The 25318-nt window shown below is 46.7% G+C and overlaps 1 protein-coding gene across 5 annotated transcripts in view; it reads right to left on the reverse strand.

Annotated features, from left to right (window-relative positions):
- The window catches only part of LOC142566817 (organic cation transporter protein-like), a 266000-nt gene that overhangs the window by 174320 nt on the left and 66362 nt on the right, over positions 1-25318 (reverse strand). For 3 of the 5 annotated variants that reach the window (XM_075677698.1, XM_075677699.1, XM_075677701.1), the window contains 2 exons: positions 5974-6072; positions 4294-4504 (listed from right to left, as the gene is read on the reverse strand). In XM_075677698.1, coding sequence (XP_075533813.1) covers positions 4294-4504 — 211 coding nt within the window. In that variant the 5' untranslated portion in view covers positions 5974-6072. Of the gene's footprint in view, positions 1-4293; positions 4505-5973; positions 6073-6587; positions 6706-25318 lie in introns of those variants that run through there. The other 2 variants (XM_075677702.1, XM_075677700.1) reach the window with 2 other exon arrangements.

Consider the following 25318-nt stretch of genomic DNA (forward strand, 5'->3'; position numbering starts at 1 on the left):
TTGCGAACAGGACAATGTCATCTGCAAATCGAAGGTTGCTCTTCTGGTTGATCTCTGCTGAAGCAAATGCCTTTTTGTTATCTATGAAAGCCATATATGGGGGCTGATTGTACTCTACGAATTTCTGGATTACCTGATTGATCACATGGATGTGATCCATTGCAGAGCATCCCTTCCTGAAGCCAGCCTATTCGCTTGGTAAACTGAAGTCTACTGCTGCCCTTATTCTATTGGGGATTATCTTGGTGAATATTTTATATATTACTCGGAGTAAGCTAATGGACCTATAATTTTTCTATTCTATAAGATCTCCATTTTTGTGGATTAGTATAATGTTGCCATTCTTCCAGTTCTCTGGGACCCTTGCAGTCGCTAGACAGTTAGTATAAAGGGCCGTCAGTTTTTCAAGCATTATGTCTCCTCCATCTTTAATTAAATCTACTGTTATACATTTTCCCTCCCGCTCTTCCGCTTTTCACGTCTTGCAAGGCCCTTCTAACTTCACCGCTAGCTATAGGAGGAGCCTCTGTAACCTGTTCTTACCACTTCGAATGGAGGTACATGGCTGCTCTGGGTACTGTACAACACAGTATAGAATTCTTCCGCTGCTTTTACCATATCTTCTAGTTGCTGATGCTATTACCCTGCCTATCTTTCAGTGCGTACATCTTGGTTTGTCCTATGCCAAGTTTTCTTCTCACTGATTTCATGCTGCACCCATTTTTTACTGCTTCCTCAGTCTTTCTCACGTTATAATTTCGAATACCTCGTATTTTCTCCTTCTTGATCAGTTTTACCAGTTCCACGGATTCTATCGGATATCTTGAGTTGGAAACTCATTCTTTTTTTCGTCTCGTTATTAGCTCCTTTGTTACTTGGCAGAGCTTGCCTACTGCTTGCCTTGGTGCCTTGCCTCCCACTTCAGTTGCTCCCTCTGAAGACAGCCTCGTTATGGTTTCAATCATAATCTCTATGTCATCGTAATCATCTCGCTCTTCTAAGGCTGCATATTTCCTTGCAAGTAGCAACCTAAATTTGTCTTATTTTACCCTCACTGCCACTAAGTTGACCTGTTTCATCCTGACCAATTTTACTCTTTCTCTGTTCAAATTGAGGTGAATCCTAGCCCTCACTAACCTATGATCACTGTACTTTACCCTACCTAACACTTCTACATCTTGGACTATGCTGTGATAGGTAGAAAGTATGAAATCAACTTCATTTTTGGTTTCACTGTTACGGGTTTTCCAAGTCCACTTTTTGTTCCTATGCTTCCTGAAGAAGCTGTTCATTTTTCGCAGCTTATTCCTTTCCGCGAATTCTATCAACATCTCTCCTTCAGTATTCCCAGAACTGACGCCGTAGTTGCCAAGTGCTTGTTCACCAGCCTGCTTTTTCCCCACTTTTGCATTGAAGTCGCCATTACTACAGTATACTGAGTTTGTTCTTATCTAAACGCTTATTTTACATCTTCATTAAACTGATCTTCTTCCTCATCATCGTGACTGCATGTTGGTGCCTAGGCTTGTACTACTTTTAATCTATACCTCTTATTAAGCTTTATTACGACTACTGTTACCCTCTCATTTATTCAGTTGAATTTGTCAATGTTGCCGGCTATTTCCTTATGGATTAGGAATCGTACTCCATACAGCTTTTTATCTGTAAGTCCTCTATAACAGAAGACGTGGCCATTTGTGAGCACTGTATAAGCCTCACTATTTCTTCTGACCTCATTAAGGCAAATGATATCCCAAACAATGCTTGATAGTTCCTCAAAGAGTCGTGCTAAGCTAGCTTCAGTCGAGAGGGTTCGGGGGCTAAATAAACACTGCAAGGGCCAGTTTCCACCTCAAGCTTCCACTTAAAAGCCGCCACGCTAAATCAAGCGCGCACGTGGAAGGTCTGTTTCTTTGTGCCAGCTGTACAGCGCCGACAAGTACGCAGAACATGATTTCATCTCCGATCCACTCAATGACGCCTGAAATAGGCTGTGCGTCCTATCTGAAGAAAATCTCCATCCGGGACATGTGATACGAACGAACCAACGGCGTTTCACTCCGCCCAATCTGGTCTTTGTTTTCCTGCTACTTCGCTAGTGGGCCGATTTTGCATTCTCGGTAAAATAAACAAATAGATTATTCTTTTCACAATGTTATTTTGTTGTGCGTGAACCACACCGATTGGGCAAACGTTCTGCAGCAACGGCACTAAAGACCCTGCTAAAGTCACCGCTCGCAGGCAGTGGGGCTTTGGAGGTCGCTGGCAGTCATCAGCGATTCGGTCGACGGAGTTCGTCCATAGAGCCGCCGGTCCTAAAATGAGCGTGTTTTTCATATTTGAGCACTTGCACGGTTATGTCTCCCTTAAGTAAAAATAGAAGTTCCTTTCGTGTTGCTGTCGCTAAGGAACCAAGCAAGCAAGCCAAACGTCGCACACGCCGTCGCTGTGCGCTCTCCGCCTGCGAGAGCGCCAGTGATTTGATTCAGCACTGCTGCTCGGAAAAGGCGCACTTGAGACATCACTTTATCTTAGTAGTCAATATTTTTTGTCAGGAGCAAAGTGCACCCGATAAGCCTAGTGAGGTAATAGAAGCGGGCGCATCAGCCATGGTAGACATCGGACTGCCGTGAAGACGGCGTGCCCGCTAAACCTCCGCCACCTCCGCGGTAGCCAACGTCAGAATTTGATTGAATTTTGCAGGCATGGTTATTAGTTGGCACTCGCTAAAAAAATGGGTCGTAGGCAGAATACTACCCCGTTTTTTTTACGCTTCCATGGCCTCTCTCCTTGGTATGGGCCTCCAATGGCTTGTGTGGAAGCACCGTAGTGGAAGTGTGTCTAGGGATGAAGCTATCGGGAATAGACCTCAAGTACGTACATTTCGCGGTGGCGGTGGCGGGCTTTGTGAATTCTCACCTACTTCGCATTAGTTTTTTAGCTGCTAACTTAAAATGTCACCTTGATTTGCATACTACAGCCAGCAGAACGACTAAAATCAATAACACATATTCGGTAGAACTCAGGATATCTTGTCTTTTTTTTCGCAGTTCTCCATACGATAATCATGCACTTGCCAGATTACACTGCGAAGACCTTTTGCAATCATGCACTTTTCAGATTACACTGCCCAGACTTTTTGCGTTACCAGCCTTTCTATTAGTACGCAATAATGCGTTTACAAGAATAGCCAACGAGGAGACCTTTTACGACTGAACACTTGCATATTGTAAAACACTCGAGATCTCTATGACTAACACGCTTACTAGGGTTCGAACGACAACAAAACGCACCTATAGCACGGAAACACACGAAATGCCGTTCAAATTTTTAGCTCTCTAAAATATGAAACCACAATTTTACACCTTTGCATTCTTCAAAGTCTGTGCATAAAGTTAGCATTCTGGGTACTTTTGTGTTTCATATAAGTCTGCGAGTTAATATGCCCTTCACTGTGGCATGTGTAGAGAAGCATCGAATCTCAGAATTTGCTTTCACTTCTCCTATCTCGTTTCTTTGTGCTAAATTAGCCGAAGTCCAGAGACTTCACAGACATTGCTAGGTAGGCTATTCGTCTGCTTTCTTCCAGTTTTTCAAATGACGCAATAACACGGTGCCTCCAACGAACAAAAAACTAATTGAACATATCAAGTGCATCGCGAAAAGAATTCCGACTGCAGAAATACAAATATACGCACGAGCATTAGGACACTGCTCGTTCCCGAACAATTGCGATAAGCAAGGCTTTCGCTAATTCCCCGATTAAACAAGAGTTAGATTCCTATACACAGAGGGCCCCAACTTTATTTCATTCGTGTTAAATGTGCACAGCCATATGTTGCACATTTTAAAATTTTATGCTGTCGACTTCGTGATATTTAACCGCAACAATGCGAACATTGGCGCCAGTTGGCACAAATGCATTATGAATTTAGGGTAAAGCAAAAGACAAGAACCACCACATGCGATGTCTGTCGCATGCGGTGTCTGTCTTCTTGATGCTAGTCTATTTAGCTACCCCAATGTCTTAACGATTAGGTTGAAACTCGTGCCTCCCGTGAGTGTGCTGAAGTGACAACTAATTAAACTAACAGCGCGCGGGGACAGGAAACAGCGAATGAACGGATCCATCACTGCCGTTTGTCATTCCGTTTATCCTTTCTCATGCGCTGTTATTCTATTTAGGCATGACATGTGCTAACCCGCCAAAGTTAGCATTCTTTTGTTTTGCGCAGGATTCTCCTCCTCTCGTGGTGCTCTGGAGCCAGAAAAAGCGCAGCCGTCAGGACTCACGCTCCTCCCAGGGCACTCCTTCTTCCAGCCACCGTTGGGTCGACCAGTTTGCTAGCTGCGAAGGTCTCGCACACCAGTGCTTCAGGTGTGGCGCGGTGAACGTTGGCGCCATGGCATGGTAGGCTGCGGGAAAACCTCGCAAGAAGCAGAATGCCATCACGGAGTAGTGCCATGGGCCGAATTTCTTGAACACGTCGTCGGTGCCAACCATCTGTCAAGGACAAAGTCGGCTGCTTTACGTATCATCGTTGAGCAATCAACAGGCAAGGAGAGGCCAAGAATGAAGGGGATAAAAAACCTGCGGTGTTTCGGAAAATATTGGCCGACTTTTACCTGCAGGTGCGTAATTATTTCATGGCCGCGATTGAGGTGAAGATGCAATGTATGCACAGGGGAACATCAGTAATTCCACCTGTTTTCCAAGACATCCCCGTGTAACTGGCGCGAATGGAAAAAAAATCTTAATGTAGACGTCTATGAGACAAATAGAATTTGTCGTTCGGGATGCGCTTCTCATGTTCTGTTTTTCTGAAGTAATTTCCAAGAATGCTCTTGATAGTCTAACTTTCCTATAATGAAACATCGGTTCATGTTTTTTTTCAAAGTCAAACTAATATTTTAGAGCTGCAGGCAACACAGCGTAAAGACTACTCTGCCCATACTTACAAATAGCTGTTGTATTCTTCGCAGGAGCCATTTCCAGCTAGCCCTGACGCTTGATATATGATTAGTTAAGACGGCCTGCCAACGGCAAAGAGCGCTTATAAAAGGCTCTTTGAATTCGGCCAGAGTTATGCTTTAAGCCACAGGTTCTGCTCGCTTACGTTGTAGGCTATTCGAGCTGCCGATTGCCACAGTGAAAGATAAAGCAACTTCTGGCAGTTATCGCTTGGATCAAGTTTAATCTCTCCTTTTCAGCAGGAGCAATGATCCTCAATAAAAACGAGCGCATGCTTCATGAGGCGTTAAAATGTTGCAGTGTTAAAAGAAAGAACGATGAACTGGCGCATTAGCAAAGCGACATTACAGTGGTAATTGTAGTCAACACCACGTGTTACGCTGGCCACACGGGTAAGGCAAAATATTTTTTTATGGACGTGAAGGTCAGTCGCGCCAACTTAAATGTTGTCGTTTGATGGGCGTAACATCCTAATATAAACAGTGAATAATAAATAAATAAATTACTTTTACTATGGAGACATGTACACCTAGGGTGGCCTGCGCGCCTTAGTACACTGACGGGAGCACATGGAAAATTTCCTAGCATAGAAGGATGCAGTCTTTTGCAGGTTGACTCTGCCAATAGATATGTGTACGCGACACTTATCCTAATATCGTTCGATGCGCGCAATAGTACTTGATGTACCCGTTGTGTTGTTCGTTCAAATAGTGTTATTGTATTTCGAATGTGCATACCTGGCTGACACCACGTCGACGGAGAGCAAACTCAGATTATGTACGTTGTTATCAAGCAGGAGTAATTTTTTACGGAAGTTCTGAATTAATATTTTTATACTCTTAAATTGCATGCATACCGGTTTGCCTGTCCTTTAGAATGATGCAACATGGTCTTCTATACCAATAAAAAGTACCTGATGAAAGATACAATTAAAGCGAGATGTTCGGTTACCATCAAGCGTACGTTTCTTTAAGTTCTTTAGAGAAAAGAACGTGAATTACTTTTCTTGTAATGCTGGAATACAGGAGGCACAGGTAGAGACACAGGCAGCACGACCGCGCCTTTTACCTCTGTGTTCAGCCAGAGGACAGGCAACCTAACTGGAAAAAGAAAAAAACGTGTCTTTTAGTGCAGGCATAAATGCGAAATATATATCGGGTATGCCACAGTTTTCATTAGATATTATTCAAGCTTATATTTTTGGCGACAGCTGTTTGCGAACACTAAAATCGTTTTATCCTCTTCAGCACGGACACAGAGTCGCAAAGCGCTGCTATGGCTGCTGCCTTCATTTATGCGTAAAATATGTCAGTGTAACGGTCACAGTGATATGCGTGCGTTCCAGTAAAATGCTATTTATCAACGCTTTATCAACACGTATGCAGCCGCGGATGCTGGCTAGGTGGCTAGAGAGAATACTGGCAAGGTTTGCTTCGTAGGAAAAGAAGGATAGCAAGAAAAAAGTACCTTTCTCGTGTCTCTCCCATGTGGCGCTTCATCTATTCCAGCGAACACAAACACTTAACCTTATCCGCAGATTGTAGTTTGTTTTAAATTGAAGGTGCTCCAAGCACTTAATTCGCATTATGAATGAACCAATAAAAGCGTAACTCACGGCCACAGGATATGTTTCGCAGCAGTCTTGTAGGGAAGAGCTGTAAACTCACGGGTATAATACAGCGGTGGACGTACGACCTGCCATAGATATTGCCAACTTCTAAACACACTCTGCTCGTGCACACCACCTGAGATCAGCGAAAGGTTTGTGTTGTCGGTGTTGCATCCTGCGGCCAACCGCACGGCACCGAAAGAAACCTCTTTGTGCACAGAGACTACTTGGCGAAAGTCCGGGTAGATAACACCGCTGCACTGTGGATTGTAGCTGCGGCGGCGGGCTCTTCTTCATCGATATCTATTGTGCATCCAGCTACAAGTGCAGTTTCCCGTAGCGTTTAGTTTTTATTCTGCTGCGGTGGCTGAAGACGTTAATCGGTTTGGAGTGTGCAGTATGGCTGATAGGAGCGGATACATTTGCAAGGATATCTTATGACTGTGATTCTTGGGCGATAAACATCGTTGCTACGGCAAAAATTTTAAGGTATTGTACGGAAGAAACAAAAAAGTTGCGTAGGAATCATCCACAATGATTTCAATGAAAGCGAATAGCCCGAACTAACGAGTGAGGGAGCGAGCGGCCGAACTTTATCCTTGACGAGTACGACCACCGACAATTACACACATCTGGCCAGCTAAAAAAGCGACCCGCAGACAGAAAACAACCTATTCTCTTTGAAAGAAATAAAATTATAATCTTTGCTTGCTGAAGAGCTGTACATCTCTAAGCAACTGTTTGTCGCTAAATACACAATAGATGGAAATTTCGCTGTGCTAGGACGCCAGTAACAAGTTCACAATAAAACGTCAGTAACCAGACGAGAAGGTGGGTGCAATTCCTAGATATTTTTCTGCCACAGGTCTTCCGCAGCATTCCTTTGCTCGCAAGAGAGTACAGTTGAACACGGAAACGAATTCTGCGTAAATCAGCAAAACTGGGAAAGATTCGTGCGGGAGTAAATTGGTAAGCCTATAGGGACTTAAACGCGAAAACGTAATGAGAGCAATAGACACAACGACCGTTGGAAAAATTAAATCAAGAAAAGTAGCATCTCTCGGTCAAAGTGGTGGCTACGAAATTGAATTAAGTTGAGATCAGTGACCTGGAAAAGTGGCTCAAATATTCTTGGGCCAAGAAACCTGCCCTGCCTATGCCAACTGATACAACGGACACCACCAATTACTAGAGACTTTTAGCGTGCCCGTTATTCGGGTACGCGCAAGCGAGCAGTCGTTTTACAGGATGAGGGGAGGCGCAAGCGTGAATAACTTGCACGGTGCAGCCACCTGATGGCACAAAGCTCGATGAGACAAACACTGAGTGAATATTGCAGTAAGCAAGTGTATTCTAATTAAGTGAAAATGAGACCGCAATGAGACTACGCAATTGTAGCAATGGCCAAAAAGGAAACACATACGGGTTCCCGTCCCCTGCTAGACGCCTGGTTAGCTCAGATGGTGCAGCGGCTGCACCGGAAAGGTGCTGGTCCCGGGTTCGAGTCCCGGTCCAGTACGAATTTTTCCTCAAATGCGAGGGTTTTCTTTTGAGGAACCTGTATAGGTTTCCTTTGTAGCAATTGCTACAATTCGATGGATCTCTCACTTCCCCTTAATCAATTATTTCTCTCCACCTTGCGTGTTTCCGCAGAAATATTACGTCTAGTGTATCCTACTTGGCTGCTAGTGTAAATTTCAGGCAGTGACTCAATTACACCGCTGCCGGAAATTTAAGCCCGCAGCAAAGTAAAATGCACTTGGTTGCTGCAATATTATCTGCGTTGGTCTGCTGAAGCTCTGCGCCACCATGGCGGCTGCACCGCGCATATAGCTCACAGCTAGGATATAAGCGCGGTGACTTTTTATAAGGGTTGCAGTACAATGCGCGTGGTGCACCAAGTGTCTCAAGCGCTGCTTGTACGCACGAGTTAATTGCGTCTTTTCGGGCATGCGTACTTAGTCTAAGGGTTAGAGTCTTAAGCTTCTCTGCGGCGGGGCCAAGTTAGAGAGCAACCACCGGACCTCTTTATTTCTATAATGCATTTTTAGTGACCACTAGCTGCACCTAGTTCCCCGGGTATGCATAAATGGGCTGCAGCTAACAAGCCGCAAAGGGGGGCGGACATTCACCGCAAGCTAGCACTTACAAAAAAAAAAAAACGCTTCGTGTACTGTATTTGTACTGCCCCTACAAATGTTACACAAATAATCACACTGCAAGAAGCACATGATTTAAAGCACACAGATTCTTTAACGAGCTTCTCTATGACTGCTACATATCACTAAAAAAAAAGAAGAACCGCCATATTTGCGTGCTTGGTATAAAGGCAAAACATATCAGGTATGTTCGAATTTACATGAAATATTATTCCTGCTTATGGTTTTTTTAGATAACCGCTGTTGCGGAAACAGAAAATATTTCTGTCCTCTTCGAGTTGAAGATGGCGTCAAGGGGCGTAGCTGTGTCTCTTGTTTTGATTTATTTGTAAAGTGCTGCAGGACTTCTCGCGTGTAACTTTTTCGTATTTCGTGGGCAATCTTTTAGGCTTGGCAAAAACTGTTTTTGTACCGCGTATTTAGTAAAAGAAAGCTCGAATGGGAATTTTTCATGATAACCTACAACTTCGTCATTCATCATTTTGCTCCGAATGTAATATTTTGTCAGTTGAATAATTCTTAATGGCGAAGTATGTAATTAGGCGAAATACAAAAAACAGCCTGACTTGCTCCAAGCTGTGGCAAACGAAATTATGATAATTCTGTCCAGCTACGTGGCACTTCCATATATGAGAATTTTAGAAAAAAGAACAAAGGGGACCCATATGCGTAACCTTATAAAGCTAACAAATTAACGAAGCTTCGAATGGTTGTGGTCAGCGAAAATCGAACCCCTTGATTTCCCGCTCTTCGCGTTATTTACCTAAATAAGTGGCTACTTAAAAGACGACTTACGCGCGAAAATATCTTTGTTTTCCATAAGTTTCGCCCTTAGGCCGGCCTGCAAGGTGCGTTACCTTACTAAATAAGTTAAGCCAATTTCTGTATTTATACGAGCCAAAACGATGACCTGATTATCAGCCACGCCGTAGGGGGGCGGATTAATCTTGACCACCAACGAATCATTGCTGTTCACCCGACTCACAGCACGCAAGCGTACATATTACAGCCATGTCCTTGCTGGCCTCACGCCCCTCGTAGTTCTCATGTCCACCGGCGTCCGTAAGCGCTCCAAAAGCGGTTTGCGGGTCCCTAAAGAAATGAAGGAAAAAATGTTGGCTCTGCCGTAATCGATAGTAGATGTAAGCATGAAATGGCTACCGGCAAAGCAGATCGGTTGGACATGATACTAGCCACATTCTTAAAATGAGCGTACTGCATGTTCGCAACGGCCCAACACACCACATCGCACCACGCCATACTGTGCACTGGTCAATAGGGACGCAATAGTTTTCTGCCACAGACCTCCCTGCAATTTTTGTCTCGGCCAAACAGCCATCCGCGGTGCGGCGGACGCTACCGGCGCTGCCGGCGCACCGGACGCACCGTGGTCTCCATGGACAGCTGGCGTTGAAAAGAGCACAGACAACTTTGTCTCAGCGCTAAAACATGATAATCAAGTGCATAGTGCCCGGCGTCGGCCTTGTGAACGTCACTACTGGAAATGGCAAATAAAGCTTCAGCTTACTAGAAGTTACAGTTTGAGGAATATTACGAACAAACATTTGAAGAGCTCTGAAGCAATATTTTTTGCAACTTGTTTAGGAAGTATCTAGAGTATGTAATGCGGTCTTGGCTGGCAGCCCCGGTCATCTAGTTTTCTTCTCGAAAATTGCACGGACGTTCCCGTTGGAGTGCCCGGATAACGGCTCCGGCTTTTGGCTCAAGGTCACTTGCAGGTAGCCGACGACGGTAGCTAAAAGCATTCCATCCATAAAAAAAAATGCGCAGTGCCTCTAGTGGATTCCAACTTCGATAACGCACACTAGCAGTCGAAGAGAAGAACCTCTCATGCACTCACGATGCTGCCGAAGAAAAAAAATAAAGTTCCTGAGCATGGTCACGGCCATCAGCTTTCACCTATAAAGGAGCACCGACGTCAAAGAAATTAAATGAAGCCAGTGGTAAAATACGAAAACCAGGATACAAAAAAGGAGGAAAGAACAGCCTTATCTCTCAGTTCACTACCGAGGAACGGGACCTCGACGACGAATGGAGTCCTCTCCTCAAATTCACTTGATTTCTGGCCAAAATGCTGAGGACCGTAGAGAAAACGCCTTCGCATGGCTCGACGTGGTCCGCGGCCCATTTTAACAGGCAGTCGCAAAGCAGAAGGTGCAGCGTTGACTATTCAGTGGTTTCATAAACCCCCAATAACACGATGTGAGATACATAATACACATATATAGAATAATACAAGTGACACAGAATGCCAATGTAGCACGTATAGAATTCTATTCTGGAATAATCCAACTCAAACGGAACTTCAGGTAAAAGTTGGAAGGTGATTAGATCTCTAGTTAACATTGATGAAATACAAAGTGGTCCTGAGTGATTTGGGGATGAGAATGGGTGTGTGATCATAATGTATTGTGAGTACCGCTCTGGACCTACAAGCTTTGTTCGACGAAAATTAGAGGTTAAATCGCATTCTATGTTGTTGTACTCAGTTATCATCATCATCGTCGTCGTCGTCACATACACAGTTGCTGCAGTTGCACATTACTACTGGTACATACGCAGTACCCCAAATTGTCACGTAAGCAGCGGCCCCAGGGGCACATACTGTGTGGCACATTCTCACTGGCACTTATATTAAGATTACTATCCCCGGAATCGGCCCGTGAAGAGGTCATAAACATACATTCCACGCGCGCAAAAGTGGCGCTAACTCGCCAAGAAAGCTTCCGTCTTAGGTCATTGCACGCGAAACTTCCGAAACTCTAAAAGGGACCATAGCCGATTCTCTTGAAAATATTGGGCAAATTGGTGAGTATGTGAATGAGGTTTCACCAAAGTCTTTTTCAAAAAAAAAAAACAGTTTACTTTTGGTGCCGTAAGCGCTGTTTCAATTTTCTGCGAGAAGGGAAATGTTTGCAGGTCAATTTTTTTAATCAAGTGTGAAATTAGGTACAACCATAATTCTGATTTGATAAAATTCGGCTGGTGTTTTTCTTTGACGCCATAGCTGAACAAATTTAAGAATTTTCCGCGTTTAATTGGCTCAGTAAAAAATAAAAGAATTATGCGTTACGAAAATTATGTTCCATAAAGTCATTATTGTTTGAGCCGCAATATTTCTTTACTGTTTTCTTCTTTGCTATAATTTATGCTGAAAATAATGTTCGACTACGAAATCAAGTACTATTCCAGAAAATTGCGTCGGAATGTGGCAGAAAGTCACTTTTTGACCAAGTTCAGACATATATGAAGCATCAAGGCCCCGCACGTGAAATAGGTCATTATACGCACCAACCTTTCATCTCTTGATCTAGTCATTTTCATTCGAGTAAGTGTTCTTTCAGGAGAGAAAAAAAGATTGGAATTCACAGCCAGTCTCACCGGTAGGCTCTCCCGAACTGCGGGTTCAGTGCAAAACACGCGCGGATGACAACTAAATTATTGCCATGCTTATAAACTCTTCATGCATAAAATATGGTACCAAGCTTTTTTTATGTGCAGTAAATGCTAGTAAAGTGTCCTTTTACACGGTTTCAATGTTGATGCCAACATGTTGAAAACAAGTCATGACAGCTTCTAGGTCGCCGTCAGAACAGGATAATTCTCTGACACAGCATATTGCGCATTGCGGTGATTATTTGTTTTGTAAGTACTACAGATCAGCAGATTACGAGTTATGCAAGATCCGGAATCACCGACACTCCGCGCCATCCACAGCGTGGGAGACAACCGTGAAGAAATTTCCAATTTGCAGTTTACATACTCGCCTATGAGTGTCCGTGGGCCTCGTCAAGCGCCATTTACGTTCTGCTATGAATCAGCATAGAAGAAATGATCCGTGGGATGGTTCTGCTTCCGCATGCCACCGAATGAGGACAAGTTTGCCGCTATCGGCCACTGCAAGAAGCTCACAGCTGTGCCGCGTTCGCCGACCGATCGCGCAGGGACTCCAAATTAGAAGTGGTGAAGTGACGAACAATCGCCGTTCGCCATGTATTTGTACTGACGCCAAGTGACACAGCACTCGATCGTTTGCCAAGTAGCCATAATGAATATGCGGGAAAGAAAGCTAGCGGGCCTCGCATGTGCGTTCCAGTGTGAAGCCGCAGTTTGGAAGTGCCTGCTGGTAAGATTGGTTGGGAGTTCGAAATTTTGTCAACCCTGCCAGCCCTACAAATGATGTCGAAATTTTTTTTATCGCCTCAAACAAAATTTACTCCAATGAACATTTTTAGATAACAGGCTAGAATGTTCGTGTGCATATTAAGCAATCCCGCGTGTTTTTTTAGGGCTTTAATGCATAATTTAAATCTGAACATCGCCAAAAAGTGGCTTTTTCCCAAATTTAGAAGTAACAAGGAAAAGTACTTGATTTCATTGTGGACTATAGTTAGGGGAAAAATAGTAAAAAAAAATTTGCGGTTGAAACAGTAGCGATGTTTATTTAATTTATTTCTGAAAACGCAGATATTTCCGCTTTTTATATGAGCCAACTAAACGCGGAAAATTATTAAATATGTTCAGCTGTCACGTAATATGATAGAACCACGCCAGTAGAATATCGTTACGTAGGAAGACGCAGACGAAAGGTTATATACAAATATATTTACAAGGGAATACGCCGCACTTGGCCAAGAGGCAACAGCCCGCGCTAGCCTCCAATCGTCGTCGTCGTCTTCTCACTGCTCGCCTCTTCGTCATTGTAAACACTGTTCCGTATCACTACCCCCGGCGGCAAAAGCGCCGTCCCGGAGCGACTAAAGGCCGGACTCGGAAGCAGTGTAGTAAGGCCTTGAACCTACTGACGTGCACGACATCACTAGATGCCAGGGCAGATGACGAGGTTGAGCTCACAGGAGCAATTTCGTACGTCACAGGCGTCACCTGGCGCAGCACGCGGTAAGGCCCTGTGTATCGCGAAAGGAGCTTTTCTAAAAGTCCGACGTGACGAGAGCGCGACCACAAGAGCACGAGCGCACCAGGAGAAAACTGGACGTCACGGTGGCGGGCGTTGTACTGACGCGGCTGAGTGGTTTGCGAGGCCATAGACGAGCACGGGCAAGCTGGCGTGCATGGTCGGCGGGGGCAATGGCGTTGCGCGCATACTCGCCTGTTGAGATTGCAGCAGGAGGAATTGCCGTGTCAAGGGGCAAGGTCGGTAGGCGACCGTACAGTAGGTAAAACGGAGAAAATCCGGCGGTGTCGTGCCCGGAAGAATTGTACGCAAATGTGACGTAAGGAAGGGCAATGTCCAAGTCGTGGTGGCCCTTGGAAACGTACTTGGAGAGCATATCGGTAAGAGTACGGTTTAACCGCTCTGTCAGGCCATTGGTTTGAGGATGGTATGAGGTAGCTTGTGTTGAGTGGAGCAGGAACGCATAATGTCGGCGATAACTTTCGAGAGGAAGTTACGACCACGGTCAGTAAGCAGCCGTCGCGGGGTGCCATGAAGTAAAATAATGACACGCAAGAGAAAGTCCGCGACGTCAGTGGCGCAACTGGTAGGGAGAGCCCGCCTGATAGCGTATCGGGTGGCGTAATCAGATGCGACGGCATCCCATTTGTTCCCAGAGGATGACGTGGGAAAGGGACCGAGCAGGTCGAATCCAACACGAAAAAACGGTTCCACAGGGACGGTGACCGGCTGGAGATGACCGGCAGGTAGCACCTGAGGTGTCTTCCGACGCTGGCAGGGATCACAGGCAGAAACATAGCGTCGGACGGAGCGAGCGAGACCAGGCCAATAGAAGCGGCGGCGGACGCGGTCGTACGTGTGGGTTACGCCGAGATGTCCTGCAGTGGGTGAGTCATGCATCTGAAAGAGTCTGTCGTAGATGTTTTGGCACGACAAGAAGAAGTTCAGATCTGTCACGGAGGAAGTTCCTTCGGTACAGAATGCCGCCCTGAAACACGTATCGGCGAACGGATGCGTCCATAGGTGTACAGCGCAGACTCTCGATGAGTGCTCGCAGCGATAGGTCTCGGTAGTACTCATCGGCGATGTTAGCCAAGGCAGACACAGAGAAAATGTTGTTGGCGGTACTACTATTGGCGTCGTCAGGCTCGTCTACCGGGTAACGAGACAGGCAGTCAGCGTCCTTGTGTAGTCGGTCGGATTTGTAGGCGACAGTATAAGAATATTCTTGGAGGCGTAAGGCCCAGCGACCAAGTCTTCCTGCAGGATCTTTCAGTGAGCATAACCAGCAAAGCGCGTGATGGTATGTGACAACATAAAAGGGTCGGCCATATAAGTATGAGCGGAACTTCGCAACCGCCCAAACTAGGGCTAGACACTCACGCTCAGTGATGGAGTAGTTGCGCTCCGAGCGTGATAGGAGCCTGCTGGCGTAAGCGATAACGCGGTCGTTGCCACGCTGGCGTTGGGCCATTACTGCGCCAATTCCGTGACCGCTGGCATCAGTACGGACTTTAGTAGGTGCAGAAGGATCGAACTCTGCTAGAACGGGAGGCGTTGTGAGAAGGTCGATTAGATGTGAGAATGCAGAGGCCTCGTTATCGCCCCACTGGAAAGGGGCGTCTTTATTCAAAAGCTCGGTTAGTGGTCGTGCGATGGCCGCGAAATTTTGTCACGAAACGGCGGAAGTACGAACAAAGGCCGATGAAGCTGCGCACATCCTTGGCACATTTCGGAACAGGGAAGTGCGTAAGAGAATGTATCTTGCCTGGGTCCGGTTGCACTCCGTTCGCGTCAACGAGATGCCCAAGGACGGTCATCTGGCGACGGCCGAATTGACACTTCGATGCGTTGAGTTGCAGAACGGCTCGACGAAAAACATCCAGGACTGCTCAGAGGCGCTCGAGGTGCGTAGCGGACGTTGGGGAGAATACTATAACGTCGTCCAAGTAGCACAGGCACGTGGACCATTTGAAACCGTGAAGAAGGGAGTCCATCATGCTTTCAAAAGTGGCAGGAGCGTTACATAGACCAAACGGCATCACTTTGAATTGATAAAGACCGTCTGGTGTTACAAAAGCAGTCTTCTCGCGGTCGAGATCGTCCACGGCAATCTGGCAGTAGCCGGAGCGAAGGTCAATAGAGGAGAAATAGCGACCACCATGGAGGCAGTCAAGGGCGTCCTCAATCTGAGGTAGGGGATACATGTTCTTTTTGGTAACCCTGTTAAGGTGCCGATAATCTACGCAAAAGCGCGTGAGCCATCCTTCTTTTTTACCAGTACAACAGGGGACGCCCATGGACTACATGACGGTTCAATAATGTTCTTGGAAAGCATTTTGCGAACTTCTGCGTGGATAACTTGACGTTCAGCCGGTGACACTCGATACGGGCGACGATGAATAGGAGGGGCATCGCCGGTATTAATGCGATGTTTAAAATCTGTAGTTTAGGCCAAAGGACGATCGTTAAAGTCAAAAATATCGTGGTAGGACAACAGAACGCGGTAGAGCTCACGGGCTGGTCAATACGTCGGCTTTTGGCGAGTTCCAGGCGGCGGCACTTTTTTATAATTGTATCTACCGTCGCCACGTTGTTGAAAACGAGCAAGTTGAAGGCGTCATCGGCAATGCCTTTGAGGATGTGGGAGACCTTGTCGGATTCAGTCATGTGTGGGTCAACTTTGCGGCACAGAGCCAAGACGTCCTGAATGGACGTGGCGTAGGGCTCCGTTGAGGTCTGCACGCGGCCGGATAACGCCTTCTGCGCGGCAAGTTGGTGACCGTATGGGTTGCCGAACAAGTATCGGAGCTTTTGCTTAAGCGAATCCCAACTGGTGAGATCATCTTCGTGCTTCCGAAACCAAACTCGAGGTGTGCCACTGAGGTAAAAGACTACGTTGGTGAGCATGATGGTAGGGTCCCACCGGTTATTGCGGCTGACGTGTTCGTACAGGCTGATCCAGTCAACGACGTCTTCCCCATCTTTGCCCGAGAATACGCCAGGATCACGGAGAGGGGGGGGGGAGTGATGTAGGTCGTCGAAGTGGCAGCAGGTGTCGGAGCCGGTGGAGTCCAGTTGTCGTCGCCGGGAGCCATGAAGGAAGGCTCGACGTACCGTCCACTGCGAAGCTCCGTGACGAGGTACAGGGAACGTCCACCTCCACCAAATATGTTACGTAGGAAGACGCAGACGAAAGGGTATATACAAGTACATTTACAAGGGAATACGCCGCACTTGGCCGAGAGGCAACAGCCCGCGCTAGCCTCCAATCGTCTGTCGTCGTCTTCTCACTGCTCGCCTCTTCGTCATTCTAAGCACTGTTCCGTAGCAATAATCTTAAATAGGATTTATCAGTGTACCTAGTTTGAGACTTGAATAAAGAAAATTTACTTCAATCTATATTTCTTTATAGCGGAAAGTTCAAACAGCGCTTACGTCACCTAAAAAAATTTACAAGAAAAATACCTTGGCGAAACCTTGCTCACACGATTACCAACAAGCCCAATTCTTTCAAAGAGATTCAGCAATGCTCACTTTTGGGGTTTCGGACGTTGCGCGTGGAATAAACCTCTTCAATAATGTGGCGGACTTGACCCTAGTTGACATTTACGTACTGCGAAGCACTGCGTGAATTTTTTCGGCACGCAGCACGTTGATCAAATGTGCCGAACACTCTAGTGCGGTCACCCTTCGGCAGGTGTCGGATGCTAATCAACGGGATTTGGGTTGAGGTAAGACGTTCGCTGATCTACTTCAGCGGGGGCTGGTGCTTGATCTACAAGCTGTTTGAGCGCTAGTGGCGTGGTATTTTCTGATTATTCAGGTTAGTTCGGCAGTTAGAGCACATTGCATACTCTCCCGGGAACTGTGGTAGGTGAATCGGCGCACCTCTCTTCCACAGGGTGAACCGAAGCAAACTAGAGCCTGTCGCACACGTCACACGACGCCCCCGAATGGGTGTCTTAAGAAGTACTTGTCTAAGTACCGTTTGGTGTTGCGCATCTGTTGTAGGCGTGGAGCACGGGCTTCAGGCGTTCTCACTACAAAGCAACGTCGTGCTGCTTAGGCGAGCATACGTTGTCATTCCTCAAATTCAGCAGCTTCTTCGGGCGTGGCAGTTTGCTGGAAGTTTCCGCGTGCTTACTCGGCGAGAAACATTGTGGCCTGACGCAGCCTCCGTGCCTCAAGTGGGTGGGGCCCGAGCTGCCCGAGAGGCGTTTTGTCGCTTTGCCAGTTGGTGCTGTTTTAAGATGTCGACGGTAAACCGAAATAAACTCGAGCTAGTGGGCCATGTCGGGATACAACGTCACCTGCAGGCCTTTTCCCTCACCTCGCCCCCCCCCCCCTTTTGGTCGCCGGAATGCGATGTCGCCAGAACCAAACGAAATTGCCGTGGAACTAAAGAAATCTGGAGCGGGGGGATGTCGGCAAGCCCGTAAGTTCATCTTGCCGAGTGCAAGGACAAGGCGGGAGTAGAAAACGTTCGCGTAGATTGTTTCGTCCGCAAAATGTCCATTCAGCCGGCAAAAGAGGAGAGGCGCGGGCGGCATCCAGATTTGTACACGCAAGCGGGAAAGAGAGAGCGATTGTTGAGAGGTAGAGGTGCTATTCTCTGCAGCCCTTCAAAGATTGCAATGCAGTGTGCCCTTAGGCATCACGGCTCAGTGATGGGAGCAAGGGGACAAAGAGGCAAATATCGGCACACTGCTTGGTAAATTGGGGGAGGTGGGGTCAAGTCGTGTGTCCCATTGAAATGCTTCGACAATGGGCTATAAACAATGACGGGGGCATGCATATCTCACTCTATCCATGATGTAACATGGGCACAAGGACCTACCCTGTCAGTTAGCTGGCATTTACTTATAATGTATAATCTGTCTGATCTTGAACAATATGACGCAAGCGCCGAACTTTCTGCTGGGTCAGCACCTTACCGGTGACAGTTGGCACAAGAACACAATGCACCCTCCATAGTAAGCGGCCCCTGCTAGGACTGGCACTTCTGAAGGACACACGCCCTGTCAGAGTTACCTGCTTGACCATACTTACAGAAACGGTTTGAATAAGAACATGTGCAGGAGTTAAGTGGGACATATGCGATGCGCTTTGCTTTAGATGTGAAACGTTTTCAAAGTGCATCAGAGGGTGTCGCTTGCTAAAACTGCAAGCCACGAAAACATGTTATGGCATTATTGCTTATATCGTTGCAACCGCACTGCCCACTCGCCTCCAGTGTCGTTGTGTAGGGGAAAGAAGCCATTACTTGATCATGGATGTGCAACGTGCAGTATTTGCGGCGTTGTCACACATGTGGTAATCGGAATTATACTTGCCTTGTCGCTCTTCGTTCACTAAGGTACAGCTCTGCAGTACGCCTGTCGATCGGAACAGCAGTGGTGAATTTTTGCAGAGCTCACTTTGCCATAATACGTATAATCCACAAAAATCAAACCCGTGCTGATCAGGAGTTATCAATGAAGTTTTATTTCCATTTTATGCAGAAACTGAGGAAGGCAAGAAAAAAGCCGGGTCGTGGCACTGCTTCGCAATTCCCACCATCCCTTTATTCAGCAGAGTGCAAAAATATTAATCCAGCCATTTTTCAGCAAAAAGAAAGTTTACACGTTTGAGAGAAAAGGATGTCTCACACACAAAAAAAACTATGTCCCTGCAGCAGATCGTATAGAGGAGTTCATGAATTTTGTCAAATGTATGTTAGCATTGATGGTACTTTAATTGATCTTCGACTAATGCAATATAAATTTTTCACGGTTTCTTGCTAAATTAGAGGTTTGGCAAGGTATCATCGTTATAAACACTACAAGTGACACCCACAGGGCTTGCTGGTGGCTATGGTGTTGCGCTGCAAAGAATGAGGTGGCGATATAAAATCCAGCCCATGGCGGTCGCCTTCAGATGTGGGCGAAATGCGAAAACACCATGTACTTAGACTTATGTGCACGTTAATGAGCCCCAAATAGGTGGTCAAAGTTATTCCGGAGGGCCGCACTACTGCGAGCATCGTAATCAAAATATGCTTTTGGCACGTAAAACCCAATAACTTTATTTTAATTAAGCCTATAAGTGCTTAACTTATTGAAGAAATTTAACGCATGCTTGGTTATCGCGCCCCCACCTTACAGGGCGTTAAGACACTCGCACAGCAAGACAGGGCGATACAAATTCGCGGCCACATTCGAACATGGCGCACTGACTACTGGCACTAGTTGTATATTAAGTTAAGCATGCAAGCTTTGTAACCATACATTTTCATATAATTACTAGAGGTAATTCTGTCGCTAGCGTTTCTTCGAGCTACAAGCGGGCCGGTCCAGCCAGCGTAGGAAAAATGGTAGTACATGCATCTGCCTAAACTACGTACTTCTTGCTTCAAATTATTGTGACTTTGTAGACTTGTCACTTCCAGCAGAATACTGCGCAATAAATTATTACATTAAAATTATTAAAATTTTATTAGGGCAGGATACGAACGTAGAACCCCTAGTACAGAAGCACGATGTTCAAACTATCACACCATGGGCGCATGCATCGACAAGCAGCATAAACGCCCTTATGAATTTCTCGTGGGCAAGGCAGTGTCTTGAGACACTTGCGCCATATTGATTTGGCCACCTCTATAAAAAAAATTTATTGCGGGGTTTCATGTGCAAAAACCACGATCTTATCATGAGGCACGGCGTTGTGGGGGACTCCGGAAATTCGACCACTTCGCGTTCTTTAACGGGCACCTAAATATAAGTACACGATTGGTTTCGCATTTTGGCCCCATCGAAATGCGGCAGCCGTGGCCGGCATTCGATCCCGCCACCTCGTGTTTAGCAGCCCAACACCATAGCAGCGGCCGTGACCATAGCGACTAAGCTACCGCGGCGGTTTCGGCCACGTCGATAAGCTGAAGCGTTGCAATTAGTAGCGATTGTGCGTGTTCGCAGAGCCTTCTTCACTTAGAAAAAGTTGAGATTGCTCTGAAATTTACCACATTGGAGGCAGATGAAACTAAATAAACAAAGCCACAAGAACGTCTGAATACACAAGCACGAAGATCATACAATTCCATCCACTACTACAGTGCACTAGAAGGGGGTCGTGTGTTCAGTGGTGGCATGCATTGCCGTGAGGCTGAAAGTGCGGAAAGGTCCGGCCCTTGGATGCCAGCCCACGCGACAGCAGCGCCGCCAACGCGTAGGGTCTCGCTCCTTCTGTTGTCGGACGTGCTGGTCGTGCGCCACTATCGTCTGCGTCCAACGTTATTTTCTTAGTGATTTTTTAAAGTTGGTTTTGTGTAAACGACGTATACGTTGAAAACAAAGGCTTGCTTTTTTGGTGAGGTCTTCTTGTTTACAGTACACACAGCGATGGTCTCCGCAATATAAAGACCTGAATACAATATAAAGTAACGAATCTTTTTTAATTAGCCAGCTTTGAAATTACTCATGTAAGATAAACTTAGTTATTGAGTAATTAATTCCAAGGCAATCAATTCATCAACGAATAAGTTAATTACTTCATGCTAAGTGTGTTGGTTTCAATTACTCATATTACCTGAATAATTGAGTAATTAGGTACATCTTCATTTTGCTAATAATTACATTTGCTATTTCCAATAGAGTCTTGATCCTGGCAGTTTGGGAAATCAAGTGGCCAGTCACTTTACACAACGTCTATGCATTGTTTGAGTGACAGCTGCATGGGACGGAGTAGGTTTTCATTTATAAGTTTTTTCCTTATGTGACAAGCGATTGCAACAATCGCATGTGCATTTTCACAGTTCTTGATTTTCTGCAGCCTAAGGATGTATAAGCAACAACTGCGACTTCTACGGCTAACTATTATATAACACCAAAATCAAGAAAGGGACTGACAGATGGAATAGCACACTGTGGTATAAAGTTTGTAAATAGGGATAACGTGCCATCCGACTTCCGGCCACAGAGCGTGGCGGACGTGTATATCATGGGCTCCGTAGGAGCGACTTCAGTGGCCCAGACGGGCCGCGGTAACAGGATTTCTGCCTCGGACAACGAGTATCAAGTTGTTTTGCCTAGTCTTCCAACAGGGTGTTTTTTGTTTTGAATACGGTTTTTCTACACTGTGATATCAGGGCCCGCCCATACCGGGTGGAAGATTTTCGCGATGCGCTCGCTCAGTTATCGCTCCTGCCGGAAGTGGCGGCTCTCGGGGCCTACCGTAAGAGCCATGTATGGGCCGAGACCTTCAAGGACAGCGGCGGGGTGAAACAGATTGTCAGCGTTGGAGAGCTGCAGGTCAAAAAGGGCCGGTGTCTCGTCATCGACCCCGCTAACCAGGACGTACGCCTGAAAGTGCATTGGCTGCTGCCCAGTGTTCCTGACGAGGACGTACGTTTTGCCTTCGCGCCGTTTGGAAAGGTCACCGACGTCGTCCGCGAGCGCTGGCGGGTTCACGGCGTGGCTGATAAGAACTCAACAAGGCTGGTTACGCTGAAGTTGAAGCCGGGCGTAAAGCTCGACGACCTTCCGCATCAGGTGAGCGTCGCCGGGGAACTGGCTCTCGTGGTTGTGCCGGGCAGGGCTCCTCTCTGCCTACGCTGCCGCGGCACGGGCCACATTCGTCGCGAGTGCCGTATTCCACGGTGTGGTGCCTGCCGACGTTTTGGTCATGAAGACAGTCAGTGCGAGCGCACGTACGCTAGCGTGACCGGACCTGTGGGCAACGAGGACAACTCTGCCCTACTCATGGACGAGGCCGACATGGAAGACACGTCGACCGCGGCGGGTGAAACAGCTGACGTCGTGGCAAAGCCGGCGGTACGGCTTGAACAGGAGGAGAAACAAGTCAGCTGTTGCCACAGGACACCAACAAGCGACTGCAGAGGGCACCGCGGCCATGCCGAATGCTGAAGAGAAAACCCAACCTGAGACGGAGGTGACCTCCTGCCTCGTTGAACCTGAAGGCATGGACACCCTTACCGGCCCAACTAGCCAAACGACGGGGAAACGGCCCCACAACCAGACCGTTAGCCGGAAGGCGAAACAGGACGGCAGCGGCGGAGACGAGCCACCGCCCAAAACGCCAGGTATAAGGAGGTCGACCTTGGAGCTGCGGCAGGCGGGTAAACCGCCTCCGTAATTCCGTGCTGTCTAGTTCGAGAGCGGTAGGGGGGTTGGTGAGTGCAATGGCCGTCATCCTGAGCGCTAGTTTTTGAGAACCTTGCCAGGAAGGCGGGCCCAAGTTGCACTGTACCCTGTACCCTGTTGCACCCTCTCCGAAAGGTCGAGCTGCGTCTCCTTTAGAGGCATTAGACGTGGTTATCGGCGCACCTTTATGAGCACTCATCCTTGTGTAACTGTGATGGGCACCATTATACCGTGTAGCCATGGCGGTTAATATTGAAGGAACGCTACGTGTAGCCACGTTAAATGTGAGAGGGCTCAGTGCAAGAAGACGGCAATGTCAGGTAAGTCGTCTCCTCCTGGATAATGACTTACATATAGTGGGAATCCGAAAAACGAAAATTGAGAGCCAAGAGGTAACCGACATAATGGTGTCCAATTTTTGTGCTCACTTTGATGTGTGCTTTTGTCACGCTGTTGGTGGATCAGGCGGCTGCGCTATATACTTACGAAATAATTTTGGCATTTGTGTGCAATCAGTGTGTTCGTGTGAAACTAGGCGTCTCTTAGTGGCCGATTTTTGTTTTCGTGATGTGGATTACCGAGCTTTTTGTATCTATGCGCCGAATATTGAAACGGACCGTCGATCTTTCTTTGAGCGTCTTGAAGCGTACGCAAACTGTTCCAAGGTCGTAATACTGCTGGGAGATTTTAACTGTGCTTGCTATGCTGAAATCCGAGCAAAATGTTCACGCGTTCGTGATAAGAGTGCCGAATTTCTGAACGCAGTGGTGCACGATTATGACCTGGAAGATGTGGGTAGTGTTTTTGCCAGCCGTACTCGCCCGCGATTTACCCACTTCCAGCGTGATAGCCACGCTCGATTAGATAGATTATACGTGTTAGCCGAATTAGTGCCCTTATGTTGTGAATATGATGTGCAAGCTGTAGCATACAGCGATCACTGTTTGGTAACTGCCACGTTCGGGAAAAGACACACCTTTAACTGGGATCTTTGGAAAATGAAGGTGCAGTTGCTACATGACGATGTTTTTGTCAATGCCGTAGTGAAGGAACTAGAAAACCTGACTTCAGCTAAGCCAGTAAGCTTTGCCATTCAATGGGAAGAATTGAAACAGAAAGCCAAATATTGGCCATTCAAATATGCAGTGTCATTAGAGACAAGCAGAAACAAATCTTCGCCAACAACTGAAATTTTTTATCAGCATGGAAAGTGTCGAGCCTGGTGTGTATGTTCACGAATTAAAGAAAGTGAAAACTGAACTAGAAAGGATAGATACAGAAAAATACAAAGCAGCACTTATGAGATCAAGGTCTGAGAAGTTGTGGGCGGGAGAAATTCCAACGAAACGAGCCTTATCAGACGAGAAAAGGTACGCATGTCGGAAGGAAATCCGCCAGCTAGCTAAAGGCAATCACGTTACGTGCGACAAAAATGACATCAAGCAAGGGATCGCCGATCACTTTAAAGCCATTTTAGGTTATCCGCGGGACCTTAAAAATAGCTACGAAAAAGAATTTCTCTCATTGATACCAAAGCTCGATGAAGAAGTTAGGACACGGCTGGAACTACCAATAAGCCTGAGTGAGATAGAGTGCGCAATAGATGAGTTATCCATCGGTAAAGCACCTGGGCCCGATGGCTTGGGAGCCACTTTCTCATATATCGTGCTAATTCCGAAGAGTGATGACGAGGAAAAACTTTTGTTGCCAGGGTCATATCACCCGATAACTCTAGCCAACGTCGGCTATAAAATATTCACGAAAGCTATGGCCAAACGACTGCAAAGTTTAATTAAAATATTGGTAGGGCCGCACCAGACTTGTGGCATTAAAGGCCGCAGTATCACAACAAATGTACACGTGGCTCGAAGTGTGCTTGAGTGTTGCGATGCGATTGGCGACCAAGTCGCGATGATGCAGATCAATTTGGCAAAGGCTTTCGACCTCGTCTCGCACAAGGCTTTGTTCTGCATACTGGAACATGCGAACGTTGGCAGCGTCATAACGGAAGGCGTCATGATGGCGTACAGAGAATGCTAAACGCGCATTATTGGTAATGGGGAGCTCACCGATAGCTTTCGCGTGCGCTCATCTGTGCGGCAAGGATGCCCGCTGTCGCCCCTTCTATTTGCTATGTATCTAGAACCACTCTGTTTGGCGATTGAAAATGACGAACGCATAGCAGGCTATCGGCTGCAGGCAGCGCACGTAAAAATCTTGGCATATGCCAAAGATATCGCGATTTTCTGCACAAACAAAGCGAGCATTAAGGAGGCCACGACTGTCGTTGAAAAGTTTTGCGATTCAACTGGAGCCCAGATAAACTGAGATAAGAGTTACGGATTCTGGCATAGTAGTTGGAAAGACACGCCAGAGGCCCTTTATCGATTAAAGTGGTCGTCGTTACCAACGCAGTACTTGGGTGTGCCTCTCGGAAGTTACCGTGAACCTGAATCGTACTGGCTCGATCAAGTTTCGAAAGCAAAGGAAAAGGCTGACGAG

This window comes from Dermacentor variabilis, unplaced genomic scaffold (assembly GCF_050947875.1).
Source record: "Dermacentor variabilis isolate Ectoservices unplaced genomic scaffold, ASM5094787v1 scaffold_13, whole genome shotgun sequence".
In the NCBI taxonomy this organism is placed as follows: Eukaryota; Metazoa; Arthropoda; class Arachnida; order Ixodida; family Ixodidae; genus Dermacentor; species Dermacentor variabilis.